The sequence below is a fragment of the Ipomoea triloba genome, chromosome 3, assembly GCF_003576645.1.
Source record: "Ipomoea triloba cultivar NCNSP0323 chromosome 3, ASM357664v1".
NCBI classification, from domain to species: domain Eukaryota; kingdom Viridiplantae; phylum Streptophyta; class Magnoliopsida; order Solanales; family Convolvulaceae; genus Ipomoea; species Ipomoea triloba.
In genome coordinates, this window is record NC_044918.1 from 26,294,606 (window position 1) to 26,311,923 (window position 17,318).

The window sequence follows — 17,318 nt, forward strand, 5'->3', positions numbered from 1 at the left end:
CGTCTCCTGGAAAAAGGCAAAGCGTATCGGCTTCTCCGTAACAATCCGACACACCACGTAGTGAAACCCATCGCCGTCCGACTGGTCAATGGGTCCAATATAATTTTATTCACCTATATTTACATAAGTATTCTGCGCAAATGGGACTATGTTATTTAAGGGGTCCACGACCCAACACTGGTATGAATGAGTATTTTGGGCCTATTTTTAGTATAAGTATGATTGGGCTTCCTACTCCTAATGAAACAGGACTCTTATTCTGAGGCAATCCATGAATTAATTCACTTTTAAGGCTCTAAACTCACTTGTATATATAGACCTCCATGTTATAAATAGACCTCCATACATGGAGGAAGGACAAGCAATTCTCAGTAATACGAAATATTCATTCTAAATTTCTCTTTATACTTGTTATTTTAATGGTTGTGTTGGCTAGTCGTTGATTGTCCAAAAGTCATAAAACCAACATTGGCGTCGCTTGTGAGATGCTACAAAGTCTTGTGAACTTTACCTCAAAAATTTCTCCTTGAGTGATCAGCCTCTACAACGTGTTCTGACCACTAGTCCCGCGGCATCGGATCAACACTGGTCCCCCAATGATGAACTAGTAGACTATTAGGATCCTCGTTTTGACCACCGGTCCCCTAGAGGAAAATTGGCATTGGTTACCTAGAAGCAGACCTGCGTCATTTCACTTGAGTCGGATGATTGTAGTGCAAGATAGTGTATTGCGGAACAAACAAAAATAAATTTGTTTAAGATCGTCCTCAGGGATTAGGGTTAGGTATAACCAATGTGATGTGAATTCCCCTGGCGTGAACTTGAGTCTTGATTTGCGAAAGAATCCTCCAAATGCCCGATCTTTTGCTCACCAAAACAGCAAGAACTAAAACTGTAATTTGGGGTGTAGGAGATGGAATTTGGTTGATGTAGTGGCCGGATAGGGGATTTTTTTTGTTTCTTTTATACGGATATTTCCGCCACACCTTGGTCTTAGGTGATAAGTAATGGATGGCACCACAAGATTGGTTATTATTTTGATAAGCCTAGAAAAACACCCCTCAAGACACAAGAGAGACAAGAAAAACGTCTTAACATTTTATTTTGATTCAATCTAAAAAATTCTACCCCAAAGATGATGTTTTAGCCTCCTTTTTATAAGAATATTTACAAGCTAAAGTAATGAATGACATCCATCACCTATACATGTAACATAAAAATAAAGAAAACAAAATTGCACATATTAAATTCAACATAAATAGTTTTCAAAAAAAAAATCAACATAAATACATTTTAATTCACTAAAATAAATAGGTTTTAATTATGTTTCAATGATAATTAGGTTCCATGGAAATTCTAGGACATTCTCCTTCATATATTTGGACCAACATAATGATCTTTTAAATTGCTCTAGTCGTGTCCTCATCCTTCCCTCACCCTTCGAGAAGATTCGTCTTCGAATCACACTTGCCTAGATCAAATGGAAATGAGTAAATTTCCCACCGTATGAGTTGAATTTCCTCATCATATAAAGTGAATGATCCCAAGCTTCGTTGAAATTGGCCCAGCAGCTCCACAAATGCATTTAGCTTTTGATGCCCCTTTATCGTTCCTTCCAACCAATTCTCAACCCTTGAACTCTAATATATTCAAAGTCAGAGATCTAGAGTCAATTCTGTCAAAAAACCCTGTGATACTACCTGAGTCAAGCCTACCTCAATCTACCACCTCTATTTCTAGTTCACAAGTGAAAGGAACCAAACAGTCTAAGCGCAAATGACAACCGGAAAGATTTATCGATCCAGCCTCTAAGTCAACCCTTATCCCTTGTTCTGATAAGAAGAGAAAGACCTTTATGTTTAGTGAAACTGAAACTAACCCTCCTATTCAACAAATTTTTCAAGCAGTTGCGATCTGCAACTAAGGGAAAGGCCAGTAATTGCTCCTCCACCACCTCCAAAATCTAAGAAGGCTGAGACAGCACGAAAAAGGAGTGTCACTCCTGAAGTCTCATATACATCTAAATCTGCTAAATATCTTCCGGTGATGGTAAAAGATGAAGAAGATGAAAAACGGGCCTCAATGTTAAAAAGAGAACTAATTGTGCAAAGAAGTGTTGACATCAATCAGCTGAATTCTGTTTGTGATATCACACCACTACTCCAGGAAGTAGGTCTTATGAGTACAGTTGAGGATGTTAGTCCTCATTCTAAGCTTCTTACCTGTGAGTTCTATTGCAACCTAATAGACACAGTCAATGACCCAGCCAGTAAGAAGCTCTTCGAGGTTTTTATTTGGGGAAAGTGGTATAACTTTAGCCCTAATGTGATAAACAACTAATATGGAAGAGATTGCACTGTGGACGATGAAGTCACATACTGGATCTAGTTGCAAAAATTTTGACTGGTGGTATTACAACCTAGTGACCGTCAATTAAATCTGATGTTCCGTATAGTGCTGATCTAAGTTCCAAGTTTGTGATCCTACACCAAATCTCTACCTACAACTGGATTCCCTCAGCACATCATTATACAATCTCTAAGGACATGGCAGCCTTTCTGTTGAGGATTGGTACCAAGAAGAAGTTCAATCTTAGTCGAAGTATTTATGAGCACGTCTTGACGTTTATACATCCCAGAGAACATAAGGTTAGGTTTCCCTATCCCAATATGATTTATGGAATCCTTACTGCCACAGGGCTTAACTCCTCTAAGTCACGAGATTATCCGGTTCACACCACTATACAAGGTTGATGAAAGACTTCTTGGTGGAAAGCATGTCAAAGATGTTTAGCCAGTACTTCCAGCATATGATACACCAATGCCAGACATTGATGATGAACCGATCACTCCCTATGTCAAAGACCTGAGGCAGTCCAAGATAGTTAAAATCAGGTGGTCGCGCTTGAGACAGTGAGCCGCATTATTAATCATCAACTCGAAGTTGCTCGCACTAAGCTAGCCACTGTTCTTCTTCGCCTGAGTCTCTCTGAAGCTGAAGCTGATACTCCCACAACCGAGAGTGAAGGATTTACTCCAGCAGTTTGAAGTTTACTTTGTCTATTCTTTAGCAAAAAGGGGTAGTAGCTTTGGGATTTATGGGGAGTAACATTTTGAAAGTTTGTGTTTTGCTCTGTTACTCTGTAGGTTACTTGTTTACAGACCTTGCACTAAATTGTCAGTTGTGCATAGCCTATGGTCTGTATTTTATTTTGGTATTAAACTGTATGTCCTTTTGGTATGGACTTTCTATGTTTTGGTAACTGCTATTTTGGCAATGTATTTGTTTTCATCATTATTGAATTGTTTTTTCAAATAATAGCCAAAAGGGGAGTTTGATAGTGTTTTAAGTCTAAACCCCAAACTTGTATTTTGGCAAATTAGACAGGTTTTAGGTTTGTGTCTGTCAGTGTTAAGAGTGAAGACCCGATCGATCAAACACCACGCAGAGCGTCCAGAATCTATATGTTGGACTTCACCGACTTATCCATGCTGATCTGGCAGAGCAGTTACGACACAAGAGGTGACATTACAAGAAAGTCCCTACTCTTTGGACACCTCGAAGGGTATGACGGTAATCTACTACTTGGACATTCAAACTAAGATTACCTAGTCTGCCTAGTATATCAGAGTATATAAAGGGAGCTGATTCATGAATTGATAGAGAATGACGAAGCAATTCTAACTTGAATAACAAATATTCTCTCCCTAAGTTTTACAAAGACTTACTCTAATAAACACATCTTCTCAAGACCTAAGTTCTAAAGATCTAAGAAGAACTTGAGAAGATATTCACTGATGCTTAATTGTGGACATAAAGACCATGCAACTGTGGTACAACGTAGAGTGAGTCAGCGAATCGGACAGTAGCAATGCGGCTCTCCAAGAAGGGATTTCTTGGACTTTTGCTGCACGAACCTCCAACTTCGACAATTTGCTATATCTTTGGACAGTCGGGTACTTACCTTGTGGGGATCACTTGGGTGAGATTGTATCATCTCTTACCTTCTGTACAATTGGTGTTGGAGATAGTGGATTGGATGCACTGATGGTCATCACACAGATGTAGATACAAGTTGTATTGAACTGGGTAACCAATATCTGTCTCAGTTTACATTCTGTCATTTACATTTTCGCACTTTACTTTGTTTTGTTGAATTTTCTGATAGATCTATCGTTTAGGGTTTGCATGTTTTTCAATAGCGTTTGAGTTGAGGAAGATTGTATGTCAGTCATTAGGAATTATCAAAATACGTAAAATCACAATTCACCACCTCTAGAAAGCTAAACAATGTGCTCTGTAAGGCTTAACAATGTGCTATGAAAGACTCAACAATGTGCTCTAGAAGACTCAACAATGCTTAGTCCAAGGCTCAACAATATGCACTTCGAAGGCTCAACAATGTGCTCTAGAAGATTCAACAATGTGTACTCAAAGGCAAAACATGCGCTTCGAAGGCACAACAATATGCTCTAGAAGGCTCAACAATGTGTTCTAAAGGTCAACAATGTGCATTGGAAGAAAACTAATGTGCTAAAGGCACATTAGTGTGCTCTGTAAGGCACAACATTGTACTCTGCAAAAAGAGAAAAAATGCTCTGAAAGACCAAAAAAATTAACTTAAAATTACTATAATGTCACCGCATTTTTTTCTTTTAAATAGTTTCATTCTTATCTTTGATCAAGACTGAATTAATGGATGAAATTAAACCCTATTTTTTACCTAAGACTTTCTTAGCTTTTATATATATATATATATATATATATATATATATATATATATATATATATATATATATATATATATATATATATTATCAAAGGTCATAATATCATACTCCATATAATATTTCAAATATTTTTAAATTATTAGACATTGTAAATTCATAATTAATAAATTTATTCAAAATAAATTATAATCCGTGAATCCCACGGTTAAACGCTAATCAAATACGGAGTATAAAGAAGCAAATCATTGTATGGTCTCCAATTTTAGTTTGCATTGATTTTGATACAGCAAAATATGGTATCAGATAACACTTGCTACAGCCTCAGAAAAAGCAGTTGAAATACACAAGGTTCAGAAAGCCAACAGCCCAACACAACACAATATATGAGGCCAAAATCAAGGCAAAAACAAACACTACTCCACTCCACATCCTCTCTTCAATCTCCTTCAAACCAGTTGGGAAGCCTATTTCAATTTACAATGCCGACCCACAAGCCCCAAAAAAAAATATTGAAAAGATGTTTAGCTATAGGCACAACATTAATCTAACTCCATATCAAGGATCATGTTCCAATCGCCAATCCCGCCACCCCCATCCAGCCTCTAATCAGAATCACATAAATCCATAATTTGAAGCACACAGCCAGCACTCAGTTACTAAAATCTATGCTGCCACTTCCGGAGCTGCTGGCATTGCGACTGTGCAAGGAAAGGCCCCTCACGTGCCTTGTTAGAGTAGAGCCATCCAATTTGATTTCCTGAAAGAATTTCTCCCTCTCAGCATGCTTGGCAGGCGGTGGTGGAATTGTAACGGCTGCCTTCCCCATATCATTTTCTTGTTTCTGCTCTAAAGACACTGGCCTTATGAGTGGACGGTGAAGCATATTTCCAGGAACAGATGATCCAAGCAATCCCATAGGTCTATCTATGTGGCAGTCTTCATCTTCAGGTTGTATACGAGCTTTTCCTTTTCGCATTCTGCAAAATTTGAGCTAAAATGAGAATTAAATTTATTCACATAACCATTGGCTGTACTAGGCCTTTTTGTGGTCATAAATTTAAATATCACTGTTTCTTTCCTCAAGGAGGAACACGTTGATTTAAACTCCACAGCCAAATACGAGCAACTATAAGTAAGAAACAGTGCATAAAAAGAACACATGGCCAGCAGAAATAGATTTCCGTGGCACTGAAAGGAAACTGAGTTTACAATTTAGAGGTCAGGAATAGGCAGTAACTACAATTCACAATTATTTACTCACATATTTATTTCTTGTAGCATGTAAAATCAGCATATTTAGAGATGTGTGTAGCAGTTATGTGATGTCAGTGTGCATCTTAGCAGCAGATTCTAGAAGCATACCTTCTAAAAAGCTGCTCGGCCTCCTCCTCCTCTGATTGCTCATGGCCAGCAGGAATTGAAATTGACATTGGGCTACCAGCTACAAGTGCATCATGCCTTGAAAGAACTCTATCAAGCTGCTCATTAAGTTCAATTGCTTTAGAAACAACACCATCATCCCTGGAGAGTAAAGGTTGCTATGCAGATTAGCACAACAGGAATTAAGAACAATTGCTTCTCAAGATTACTGTTGGAATGCTATTTCTTTAGATTAACTTCCTACTTTGGTCATAAACATCTAACCACAAGAAAAGATCTGGCTTGCAACATCATCTATATCTTCAAGTAGAATAGAATGAGTAACTGTTTCCATCTATATTATATATATAGGCTTGCGTTCATATGAAAACCATGCCTTAGGTGAGAACCTGCTAGCTGTTGCATGAGTGCACACAATCTACTACATGAATGCACACAACTACTCTCAGGCTACCTGGGTGTTGGTGGAGATCCTAGGGTAAATTGTCCTTGCATTCGTTTAGTAAATTGTGTGCACTCATGCAGTTCTCACCTAAGGCATGGTTCTCATATGATCCTCAACGTGTGTGTGTATGTGTGTGTATACATACACTTTCGTATATGTGAAATAGAAGCAATTCAAAGTCCCTGCCAAGTTGCTGGCAAATAGAAGCATAGTGTTTTAAGGATTTGACTTTAGCTTCACTTTTTGTCAGTTTGTCACTAAAATCAAAAGTTAGATCATACATTTCCTATCCATTAAAACAAAATATTTATGCTTATTAGGTTTTGCAAAAAGCATTTAACTTTTAAAATTATTTCAAGCAAATTAAGTTCACTTGAACTTTATTTTGTCTAATCTAAAACTAGATTATTGGGCTCAAATATGTGTGAATGTGATGCATTCGTTGGAAGAACATATCAACGACACAAGGCAACTCCATGATCAGTTTAGCAGACTATTTATCAGTAATATTTTTAAATTCTTTTCTGTTAGGATCCTATTTCTTTGCAAGTTACCGTTTATGACTGTTGCTCTTTTTATTATTTAAAGCTTAGGATTTAGAGTTGTTTTCATCAAGCATTTTCTGAGAATTGAGTTAATGATAATTGGGAGAGGAAGAACTCCAAAACTTCTTCAACTTTCTTTTCTAATCTTTGTGTTATCAATAGCAATCATAGGTAGGAGAGGTTCCAAAGCACCCATTCCCCCCGCACATCGCCCAGTGACGCGTTCTCAAGACCCCGAGCCCACAACAAATTTGGTATCAAAGCCTGACGTCATGGGCGAGTACGCCTCAGCTGAATCTGTCCAGGCCCTCCAAGCTGCTGTCACGGCTATGCAGACAGAGCAGGGCGAGATCAGATGTTCCGGCAGCTGCTAGCCAGAAAAGGACCAGCAACTGACGACTCCGGCAGCCAGCACGGGAGTCGTCCTCCGGCCGAGGAGGCGCAGGCAACAAGGCCGTCGGACGTCCCTGCCGCGACAGCGCCGAAGTTCGCCCGATTGGAGTTCCCACGCTTTGATGGGCGTGAGGATCCGTCGGCCTGGCTCCATCGTTGCGAGCAATTCTTTAAGGCACAGAACACCCCGGCCAGGGAGTTTGTGAGCTTGGCTGCGTTTCATCTTACCAGTGTGGCGCAAACATGGCACCTTCGCCTGGAGTTGGAAGATCCGGCCATCTCGTGGCGGCACTTCAAGCAGCGATGCTACCTTCGCTTCGGACCGGGTCTCCGGGGAAACGCCCTTGGCATGCTCACCAACGTCCGTCAGAATGGCCGACTAGTGGAGGAGTACACCGACGAGTTTCAGGAAATTCTCGGCCTCACCACAACGATTCGCCAAGACCAGGAGGTCGATCTATACACTGCAGGCCTTGACGAGTGGTTGCGAATCGACGTGGAAAATATGCATCCTCCCAACCTGGATGTAGCGATGAATATTGCCCGGTCTTCCTCGCGCAAGCAGCACTGGTTTTCGCACCCGTACGCCGCTGACCCTTCGTTTTTCCCCGTTCCCTTCGCAGGTGGTTCGCACCAGTCGCACCAGTCCGCGGCGCACCAGCCGCACCAGTCGCACCAGTCCGCAGCCCACGTACCGCGACCAGGCCAGACACGTGCGCCGGCGACCTCTTTCGCGAGTTCGGCCGGTAGCCGCCCAGTCGCGGCCCCCAGGCCGGCGACCTCCGTTCCTCGTTCGGGAGGCGCGGTCTCGTCCGGCAACCAACCCCCGGAGCGTCGCCTTCCCCGGAGTGAGTACCAGCGGCGACGAGCCAGTGGGCTCTGCTTCCACTGCGACGAACGATGGACTCCAGCGCACAATTGCAGACACCTGTTCTTGTTGGTAATTGACGACGCCGCACCTCCTTCTGCGAATGAGGATTTCTTCGTTCCTGACCAATTGGACCAGACTGATTTGGAGCGCCCAGAGATCTCACTCCACGCGATTACGGGCACTGGAAATGGCAACACTATGCGTGTGAACCTGCTTTTAAATAATAAACCCATCACAGCTTTAATTGATTCTGGAAGTACCCACAACTTTGTGGACTCTGCAACGGCTACGAGATTAGGGTTAATTATTCGCAGCTATCCGTTTTTACAGGTGGCGGTGGCAAATGGTGAAAGAGTCACGGGACTTGGAATTTGCGAGGATATCCAGCTACAGAAAGACTCAAATTATTTCCCTGTTAATTTATTTGTAATTCCGTTAGTAGGGTTCGAAATTGTATTAGGGGTGCATTGGCTTCGCACTTTGGGTGCGATTCTGTGGGATTTTACTGCTTTAACTATGACCTTTACGTATGGTGGCCGGCCAGTAACGTGGCAAGGGGACCAAGTTTCCCCCGGTCAATTATTGCATGCCATACAGCCCCAAGTGAGCGTTTCTAATGCCTTGGAGCACCTCCTGACTGATTTCTCTGATCTCTTTCAGGAACCCACGGCACTGCCGCCCAAGCGCCAGTGCGATCACCGCATTACGTTGGTTACGGGCGCGGACCCCGTGGCCGTGCGGCCCTATCGCTATCCCCAGGCGCAAAAAGATGAAATCGAGCGCCAATGTGAGTCCATGTTGGCCTTTGGCATTATTCGGCCCAGCCGTTTGCCGTATTCGTCCCCGGTGTTGTTGGTGCTCAAGCAAGACCGCACTTGGCGTTTTTGTATTGACTACCGCGAACTGAACGCCACAACTGTGAAGGACAAGTTCCCTATTCCTGTAATTGACGAATTGCTGGACGAATTACACGGATCCCGTTTCTTCACGAAACTGGATTTACGCTCCGACTACCACCAAATTCGGATGCATGCCAATGACATCGAGAAAACGACTTTCAGGACACATCACGGGCATTTCGAGTTCCTGGTGATGCCCTTCGGCCTTTGCAACGCACCATCTACCTTCCAGGCACTGATGAACGAGGTTTTTCACTCGGTCCTTCGTAAGTTTGTTTTGGTCTTTTTTGACGATATTTTGATTTATAGCAGGTCTTGGGCGGAACACATTTCTCACGTGAGGACGGTTTTTGACCTTTTACGCCAACATCATTTATTAATCAAGCGGTCTAAATGTTCTTTCGGTGAGGAAAAGGTTTGTTATCTCGGCCACATTATAAATGCGGAAGGTGTTTCGATGGATCTAACCAAGGTCCAGACAGTGTTAGATTGGCCACAACCCCAATCCGTAAAGGGGCTCCAGGGTTTTCTGGGCCTCGCGGGATTCTACCGCAAGTTTATAAAGGATTTTGGTTTGATTGCTGCTCCCTTAACTTCTCTACTCCGGAAACACAGCTTCCTGTGGACAGACGCAGCTTCTGAGGCCTTTCAGAAACTCAAAATTGCTCTTACCACGGCCCCGGTGTTGCAACTGCCGGACTTTTCAAAATCGTTCGTCGTCGAGTGTGACGCGTCGGGTGTCGGAGTCGGTGCAGTTCTGCACCAAGACAATCACCCGGTGGCCTTCTTCAGTCGACAACTCGCCGCTCGACATCAGAAACTAGCGTCTTATGAGCAGGAGTTAATTGGCCTATCACAGGCAATTCGCCATTGGAGGCACTATTTATGGGGTCGCCATTTCACCGTGCGAACTGATCACTATAGCCTGAAATTCTTGCTACAACAACGCCTCACGACGTCGCCCCAACACCATTGGATCAGTAAACTCTTGGGGTATGACTTCGAAGTCGAATTTCGCGCGGGTAATCTCAATACCGTGGCGGACGCGTTATCTCGTCGGGATGAAGACTCTTGCACGCTCATGGCACTGTCAGCCCCGGTTTCTCCGTTCCTGGATTCCCTCCGTCGGGATCTTGCCGCTTCCGACACCGCCCGCACCTTGATGGGTAAAATTCAGGATGGTTCCGAGGGCCCGAATTGGACATTGGATGACGGATTGATCCGTTACAAAGGTAGGCTTTTTGTTCTTCCAAATTCCACGCTAATTCCGGTTATAATTTCAGGATTTCACGACGCTACGCACGAGGGCGCTCAGAAGACGATTTTTCGCGTTTCCCGTGAGTTTTTCTGGACCGGAATGCGACGGGCTATTCGCGAGTTCGTGAGGCACTGCCCCACGTGTCAACGCTGCAAATGGGAGAACTTACACCCCGCCGGTCTCCTCCAGCCATTGCCGATTCCTTCTGTTATCTGGAACGACATTTCAATCGACTTCATTGAAGGCTTGCCGAAGGTCCGCAACAAATCGGTCATTCTCTCCGTGGTCGACCGTCTCTCCAAGTCGGCGCACTTCATTCCCATCAGCCACCCCTACACAGCGGCTTCAGTTGCGAGCGTGTTTTTCGCCAACGTGGTCAAGCTTCATGGCATACCGGAAACCATTGTCAATGATAGGGACGTGACTTTCACGAGTTCCTTTTGGAAGGAACTGTTTCGCCTCAGCGGAACCACCTTGTCGTTTTCCTCGTCTTATCACCCGCAGTCGGATGGCCAAACTGAGGTCACTAACCGCACAATTGCAATATACATGCGTTGTTTGGTAGGGGATTGCCCGCGAAAGTGGGTTGATTGCCTTCCCTGGGCTGAATACTGCTACAACACATCCTATCACTCGGCACTCCGGACAACCCCGTTCCGCGTTGTCTACGATCGTGACCCTCCGCGTCTTTTATCCTATGAGCCGGTGGCATCCAAGCTTGACGTTGTCGATGTTGCGCTTCAGGATCGCGATACGTTGTTGCAGTTAGCTCGTGATCATCTCCATGCTGCTCAGTCGCGTATGGCTAAGTATTATAACAAGACTCATCGACATGTTGAGTTCTCCGTCGGTCAATGGGTTTGGCTTCGCCTCCATCCTTACCGTCAACTCTCCGTCAACCGTCGAGTATTCCACAAGCTATCACCGAAGTTTTTTGGTCCCTTCTGCGTCACTAAACGTGTGGGGGACGTTGCTTACCAGCTAGCGCTTCCGTCTTCGAGCCGGATTCACAATGTTTTCCATGTCTCTTTACTAAAGCAATTCCAGGGTACCCCCCCGACCTCCGAGCCTGTACTTCCCCCATTACACGATGGACGGGTTTTATTACAACCACATTCCGTGACTAAGTCTCGGTTAAATCGCGGTGTTAAGGAGGTTTTGGTCCATTGGGTCGGCGCAGCTGCTGAAGACGCCTCGTGGGAACACTTGAATAACTTCCGATTACTTTTCCCAGCCTTCAAGCTTGAGGACAAGCTTTTGGACTTGGAGGGGTGTGATGATGCATTCGTTGGAAGAACATATCAACGACGCAAGGCAACTCCATGATCAGTTTAGCAGACTATTTATCAGTAATATTTTTGAATTCTTTTCTGTTAGGATCCTATTTCTTTGCAAGTTACCGTTTATGACTGTTGCTCTTTTTATTATTTAAAGCTTAGGATTTAGAGTTGTTTTCATCAAGCATTTTCTGAGAATTGAGTTAATGATAATTGGGAGAGGAAGAACTCCAAAACTTCTTCAACTTTCTTTTCTAATCTTTGTGTTATCAATAGCAATCATAGGTAGGAGAGGTTCCAAAGCACCCATTCCCCCCGCACATCGCCCAGTGACGCATTCTCAAGACCCCGAGCCCACAACAGAATGCTCAACACTCTGCTTGTAAAAAGATATATGGTGTCGATATAATGACAGAGAAAGAATGATGCTTAATTATCAAATATTATTCATCACAAGAATACAAGTTGCAGTCACTGTTTTTCTTTTTCTCTTTTTGGATAGGTATACAGTTAGAAATTATTACCGAGAAGTCATTGCAAGATGCATAACTCTTTGCTTCTGAAATGAACATTGTTCCACAAGATCAAGTGTGAACTCATCCCTTGCTCCCTTAAAATGAAAAAATATTACTGTCAAAACTAGTTATTCTTATCATATGTTTCAAACTCAGAAAAAAAAAAAAAATGCACTCTCACATGAATATTTGTGTGTATGGTCACATGAAAAAATAGGATACAATGTGACCAACATACCTCAAGATGTTGAATATCAACAGCATCAATGACTTCCCTTAAGACTTCAAGTGCAGCACTGGCTTTCTGCAGAATACTGCATAAATACAAACTCTTCTCATTATTGTGAAACTAAGATCATATATCAAGGTCTTTCCCTTTTCGCCAGATTTAAATGTCATAAAGTTGCCAAGGACCTTTTAGTCCAGTCGCAATCAGCCTAAGATTCTAATGTTCTTTGTACTTAGGGTGTGTTTGGAAACCAGGAAAATGACTTCTGGAAAATGAGTTATTTTCCAGAAAACGTTTTCATTTCCGGTGTTTGGTTGCATATCAGAAAACAGTCTTAGTTTGTTTGGTTCGTTTTCCAGAAAATGAACAAAATTATATAAATAAACATTTTACTTATAATTAAACATTTGCAAGCAACTACCAATATTAGAAAGCAAAAGAATAAATAAAATGCACTGTAAAATTGTTTGAAAACAAAAGAAAAGAAAAAGGCAGTGATATGAGAAATTCAAACATTAATCGCTACTTTCTTCGTAAAACTTCCTTCGGCCATAATTTCTTGCGCTGGCGGCCATACTTCCGGCGGTCTCAAACGGAGGGGCTACGTACTTTCTTCGGAGGCGATCCTCCTTTGCGGCCTTCTGAAGCCTTCATCCAGCAACCTCTGACTAATCGCCATTGTCAGAATGAAGGTTGGGGCCAACTGCGATTTCTCGTAATTCGGACGAGCTTCGTCCATGGTGTCTTTGCCGGCAATCCAACCGTCGAATCCAGGATCGGAGGGCAGGGATGGAATCGTCCCCTCTCTGCGGTCAGGCCCTGATGCTCAAATCATTGATCGGACGTCGATGGATGTTACGCATGTCGCTGCGTAGCCAGCGACTTTCCGGTGGGTGGAGGCTGCGAAGAAGAAACGCCAGCGATGATCTCGGAGAGACTGGAGGAAGATGCGTAAGAGCAGAAGAGGAGGAAGTGGAGTGAAGGCATCGCGTGAAGAATATTCTTTAAGAATGTTCTTTACTAGGGTCATTAAGAATGTTCTCTATTGAATACATAAAATCAAGAAAATTAATAGCAAGCCCACTATTGAGCAGGAAAAGAAATTTAAAAGGGGTAGGAACTACATCTTTGATTTCCATTTAAGAAAAGCAGACCAAATGGAGGAGATGCAGCTTGATATTCTAAAATTAAATACCTTATCTTTCTCCAGAAACTGTAATTGTCATTTATTCATTGGGGTTATAAGAAACAAGGCATGCTGACTTTATTATTTCTCTTTCCTTGTTAATGGGAAATGAAACGAATAATACCTAGAATCTGGAACTTTTTCAGTCTCTGGTTGCTGTGCATTCTTTCCACAGTGAGAAGCGGCCAACTCATCGACACAAGGGTTATTCTTATTATCATTGGAAGATATTGGATGCTCTTTTGGGATGACATGAGGTCTTTGAGGAAATTTTACTCCTGCATTCTGAAATATCAAGTATTATTTTGACATTCAAATTTCGCAGCCATAAAAAAATTTAAAAAAAAAAAATTGTACACAATGCTTGTAAAACATTTCAAGTCACATCTGTGAAAATATTACAGATCAATGTAGCTTGCAAATTTTTTATTCAAGAATAACGAAGAATTATAAAAAAGGAATACAACTAAAAAACATCATGAGAAACACTGTCATATTAGTCTTTCGTCCAAAAGAGGAGGATAACTCATCACCAAAAAAAAAAAAAACATAACACTATAACAGCAACTAAATAGAATTGCAAGAACAAGATACCCGTTCTTACTATCCCTTGTTTTCCAATGTCAAAATGCACATTCCTTTGATCTTACTAAAATTCATCTAAATTGTTTGAAATTTCCAATACTAAAATATTTAACATAGTTTGTTTTAACCATATCATTTTGATTTTTTGGAAACAATAGAGAACCTTACCAATGTTAGCAAGTACAACAGAAATATTAAATGATGAGAGGTAATGAGGTATACATTTTGACCTAGAAATACCTTTGCAATATCTACATATTGAGTACATAAATAGAGACAGGCTTAACTCTCCTGACTCTTTATAGTTGCAGTTTCTCTCTTTCACTTCGCTTCTTTTAAATTCTTTCTCCTACACAATTTTCAATCAACTTCACAAAAGCCTCATTTATCTTTAGTGATAATGTAGCTATTATCAGTCAGCTTCAATTATCAGGTACTTTTTTGTCTTAATCTCCAGAATCAATGACAAAATTACAAGTACCTGGAGCCTAATTAACAAAATGGAGTTGATGATGCAAAATTCATTTCTAAAAGACCCACCACTATCCCATAACATAAAAAAGAACAAAAAGGTACCTACCACCAACTCGTAGTATGCAGAATAGTATTGAGGATACCTCCCAGAAGCCCCACCAACAGATGTCTGTGCAGCATCTAGAAGAAGAAATACTTTCTCTCTTACAGGTATATCTGACTATAGAAAGAAAATAAAAATAAAAAATTAACATTTAATGAAATGATTAAATGAGAAAGAATTACGATTATGAGATATAAACCTTTTTCTTTACTATCTTTACAAGAACTGGGAGAATTCCAGTCTCTACAACCTGCTTGTGAACAGAATCTCCTATATTGTTCAGTAGCATCTCCAGCAACTGCAAAATTAAACAACCACCCAAATACCCCTTACCCACAAATATAACTACTCTTTTAGTGTTTCCAAACTAAAAGGACAATAAATTAAAGCCAGTGAGGTTGAAAACTTAATTTTGACCAAACAAAAGTTGCTTACTGTTACTGCAAATAGCTGAGCTGTTGGATTTTTACTTCCCAAGCGCTTTTTTATAGCTTTAACAACATCTTTAGCTTGCCTGAAGAAAAATAAAAGCAGCTTAAGTTTCGTAGCTCAGTAATTCAAGAAACAATGAAGACCCAGGTTGAGTGTCTTGCATTTAGCTAACCAGTAAATCCTTTTGACAAAATATTATGATATTAGAGTTTATGACATTTGTCAATAAAACTGGTGCTACTTTACAGAATTAAAATATTTGAGATTTTGCATAAGTAATATAATTATGATCAACACTGAACTGATAACTGAAAGTCAACAAATTTAATGTTATATAATAGAACTAAAATATTTGAGACTTTATAAAGCAATATATTGTCCTTGAGGACCAGATAAGTGACAGTGAATATTATTAATAATATAGAAAATTTTCACTGGCACACATCCTCAAGAAGCCGAAAGAAAATTCCTCCAAATCCCATTTTGAGACAAGTGTTAGTTCAAGGAAGAAGCTCCGTTACCCTGAAGATGGAAATGCATCTTGCAAACTCTAAAGTCAACCCTTCAATTTCTCCATGCAACCCCCCCCCCCCCCCCCCCCCCCCCCCCCCCCCCCCCCCCCCCCCCCCCCCCCCCCCCCCCCCCCCCCCCCCCCCCCCCCCCCCCCCCCCCCCCCCCCCCCCCCCCCCCCCCCCCCCCCCCCCCCCCCCCCCCCCCCCCCCCCCCCGTTGCATGGAGAAATTGAAGGGTTGACTTTAGAGTTTGCAAGATGCATTTCCATCTTCAGGGTAACGGAGCTTCTTCCTTGAACTAACACTTGTCTCAAAATGGGATTTGGAGGAATTTTCTTTCGGCTTCTTGAGGATGTGTGCCAGTGAAAATTTTCTATATTATTAATAATATTCACTGTCACTTATCTGGTCCTCAAGGACAATATATTGCTTTATAAAGTCTCAAATATTTTAGTTCTATTATATAACATTAAATTTGTTGACTTTCAGTTATCAGTTCAGTGTTGATCATAATTATATTACTTATGCAAAATCTCAAATATTTTAATTCTGTAAAGTAGCACCAGTTTTATTGACAAATGTCATAAACTCTAATATCATAATATTTTGTCAAAAGGATTTACTGGTTAGCTAAATGCAAGACACTCAACCTGGGTCTTCATTGTTTCTTGAATTACTGAGCTACGAAACTTAAGCTGCTTTTATTTTTCTTCAGGCAAGCTAAAGATGTTGTTAAAGCTATAAAAAAGCGCTTGGGAAGTAAAAATCCAACAGCTCAGCTATTTGCAGTAACAGTAAGCAACTTTTGTTTGGTCAAAATTAAGTTTTCAACCTCACTGGCTTTAATTTATTGTCCTTTTAGTTTGGAAACACTAAAAGAGTAGTTATATTTGTGGGTAAGGGGTATTTGGGTGGTTGTTTAATTTTGCAGTTGCTGGAGATGCTACTGAACAATATAGGAGATTCTGTTCACAAGCAGGTTGTAGAGACTGGAATTCTCCCAGTTCTTGTAAAGATAGTAAAGAAAAAGGTTTATATCTCATAATCGTAATTCTTTCTCATTTAATCATTTCATTAAATGTTAATTTTTATTTTTATTTTCTTTCTATAGTCAGATATACCTGTAAGAGAGAAAGTATTTCTTCTTCTAGATGCTGCACAGACATCTGTTGGTGGGGCTTCTGGGAGGTATCCTCAATACTATTCTGCATACTACGAGTTGGTGGTAGGTACCTTTTTGTTCTTTTTTATGTTATGGGATAGTGGTGGGTCTTTTAGAAATGAATTTTGCATCATCAACTCCATTTTGTTAATTAGGCTCCAGGTACTTGTAATTTTGTCATTGATTCTGGAGATTAAGACAAAAAAGTACCTGATAATTGAAGCTGACTGATAATAGCTACATTATCACTAAAGATAAATGAGGCTTTTGTGAAGTTGATTGAAAATTGTGTAGGAGAAAGAATTTAAAAGAAGCGAAGTGA

General features: G+C 41.2%; 1 protein-coding gene and 1 long non-coding RNA gene across 5 annotated transcripts in view; one reads left to right on the top strand and one right to left on the bottom strand.

The window, feature by feature from the left end:
- Positions 1 to 4,960: 4,960 nt before the first annotated feature.
- Positions 4,961 to 17,318, bottom strand: part of LOC116013338 (TOM1-like protein 5) — a 15,636-nt gene continuing 3,278 nt past the window's right edge. For all 4 annotated transcript variants that reach the window (XM_031253029.1, XM_031253028.1, XM_031253031.1 and 1 more), the window contains 8 exons: positions 15,326 to 15,404; positions 15,090 to 15,188; positions 14,894 to 15,007; positions 13,853 to 14,013; positions 12,552 to 12,627; positions 12,323 to 12,408; positions 6,093 to 6,251; positions 4,961 to 5,707 (listed from right to left, as the gene is read on the bottom strand). In XM_031253029.1, coding sequence (XP_031108889.1) covers positions 5,380 to 5,707; positions 6,093 to 6,251; positions 12,323 to 12,408; positions 12,552 to 12,627; positions 13,853 to 14,013; positions 14,894 to 15,007; positions 15,090 to 15,188; positions 15,326 to 15,404 — 1,102 coding nt within the window. In that variant the 3' untranslated portion in view covers positions 4,961 to 5,379. The remainder of the gene's footprint in view (positions 5,708 to 6,092; positions 6,252 to 12,322; positions 12,409 to 12,551; positions 12,628 to 13,852; positions 14,014 to 14,893; positions 15,008 to 15,089; positions 15,189 to 15,325; positions 15,405 to 17,318) is intronic.
- LOC116013339 lies at positions 16,169 to 17,296 on the top strand. The gene is made up of 3 exons (XR_004097237.1): positions 16,169 to 16,628; positions 16,766 to 16,864; positions 16,946 to 17,296. It is a non-coding gene; the product is annotated as an uncharacterized LOC116013339 (long non-coding RNA).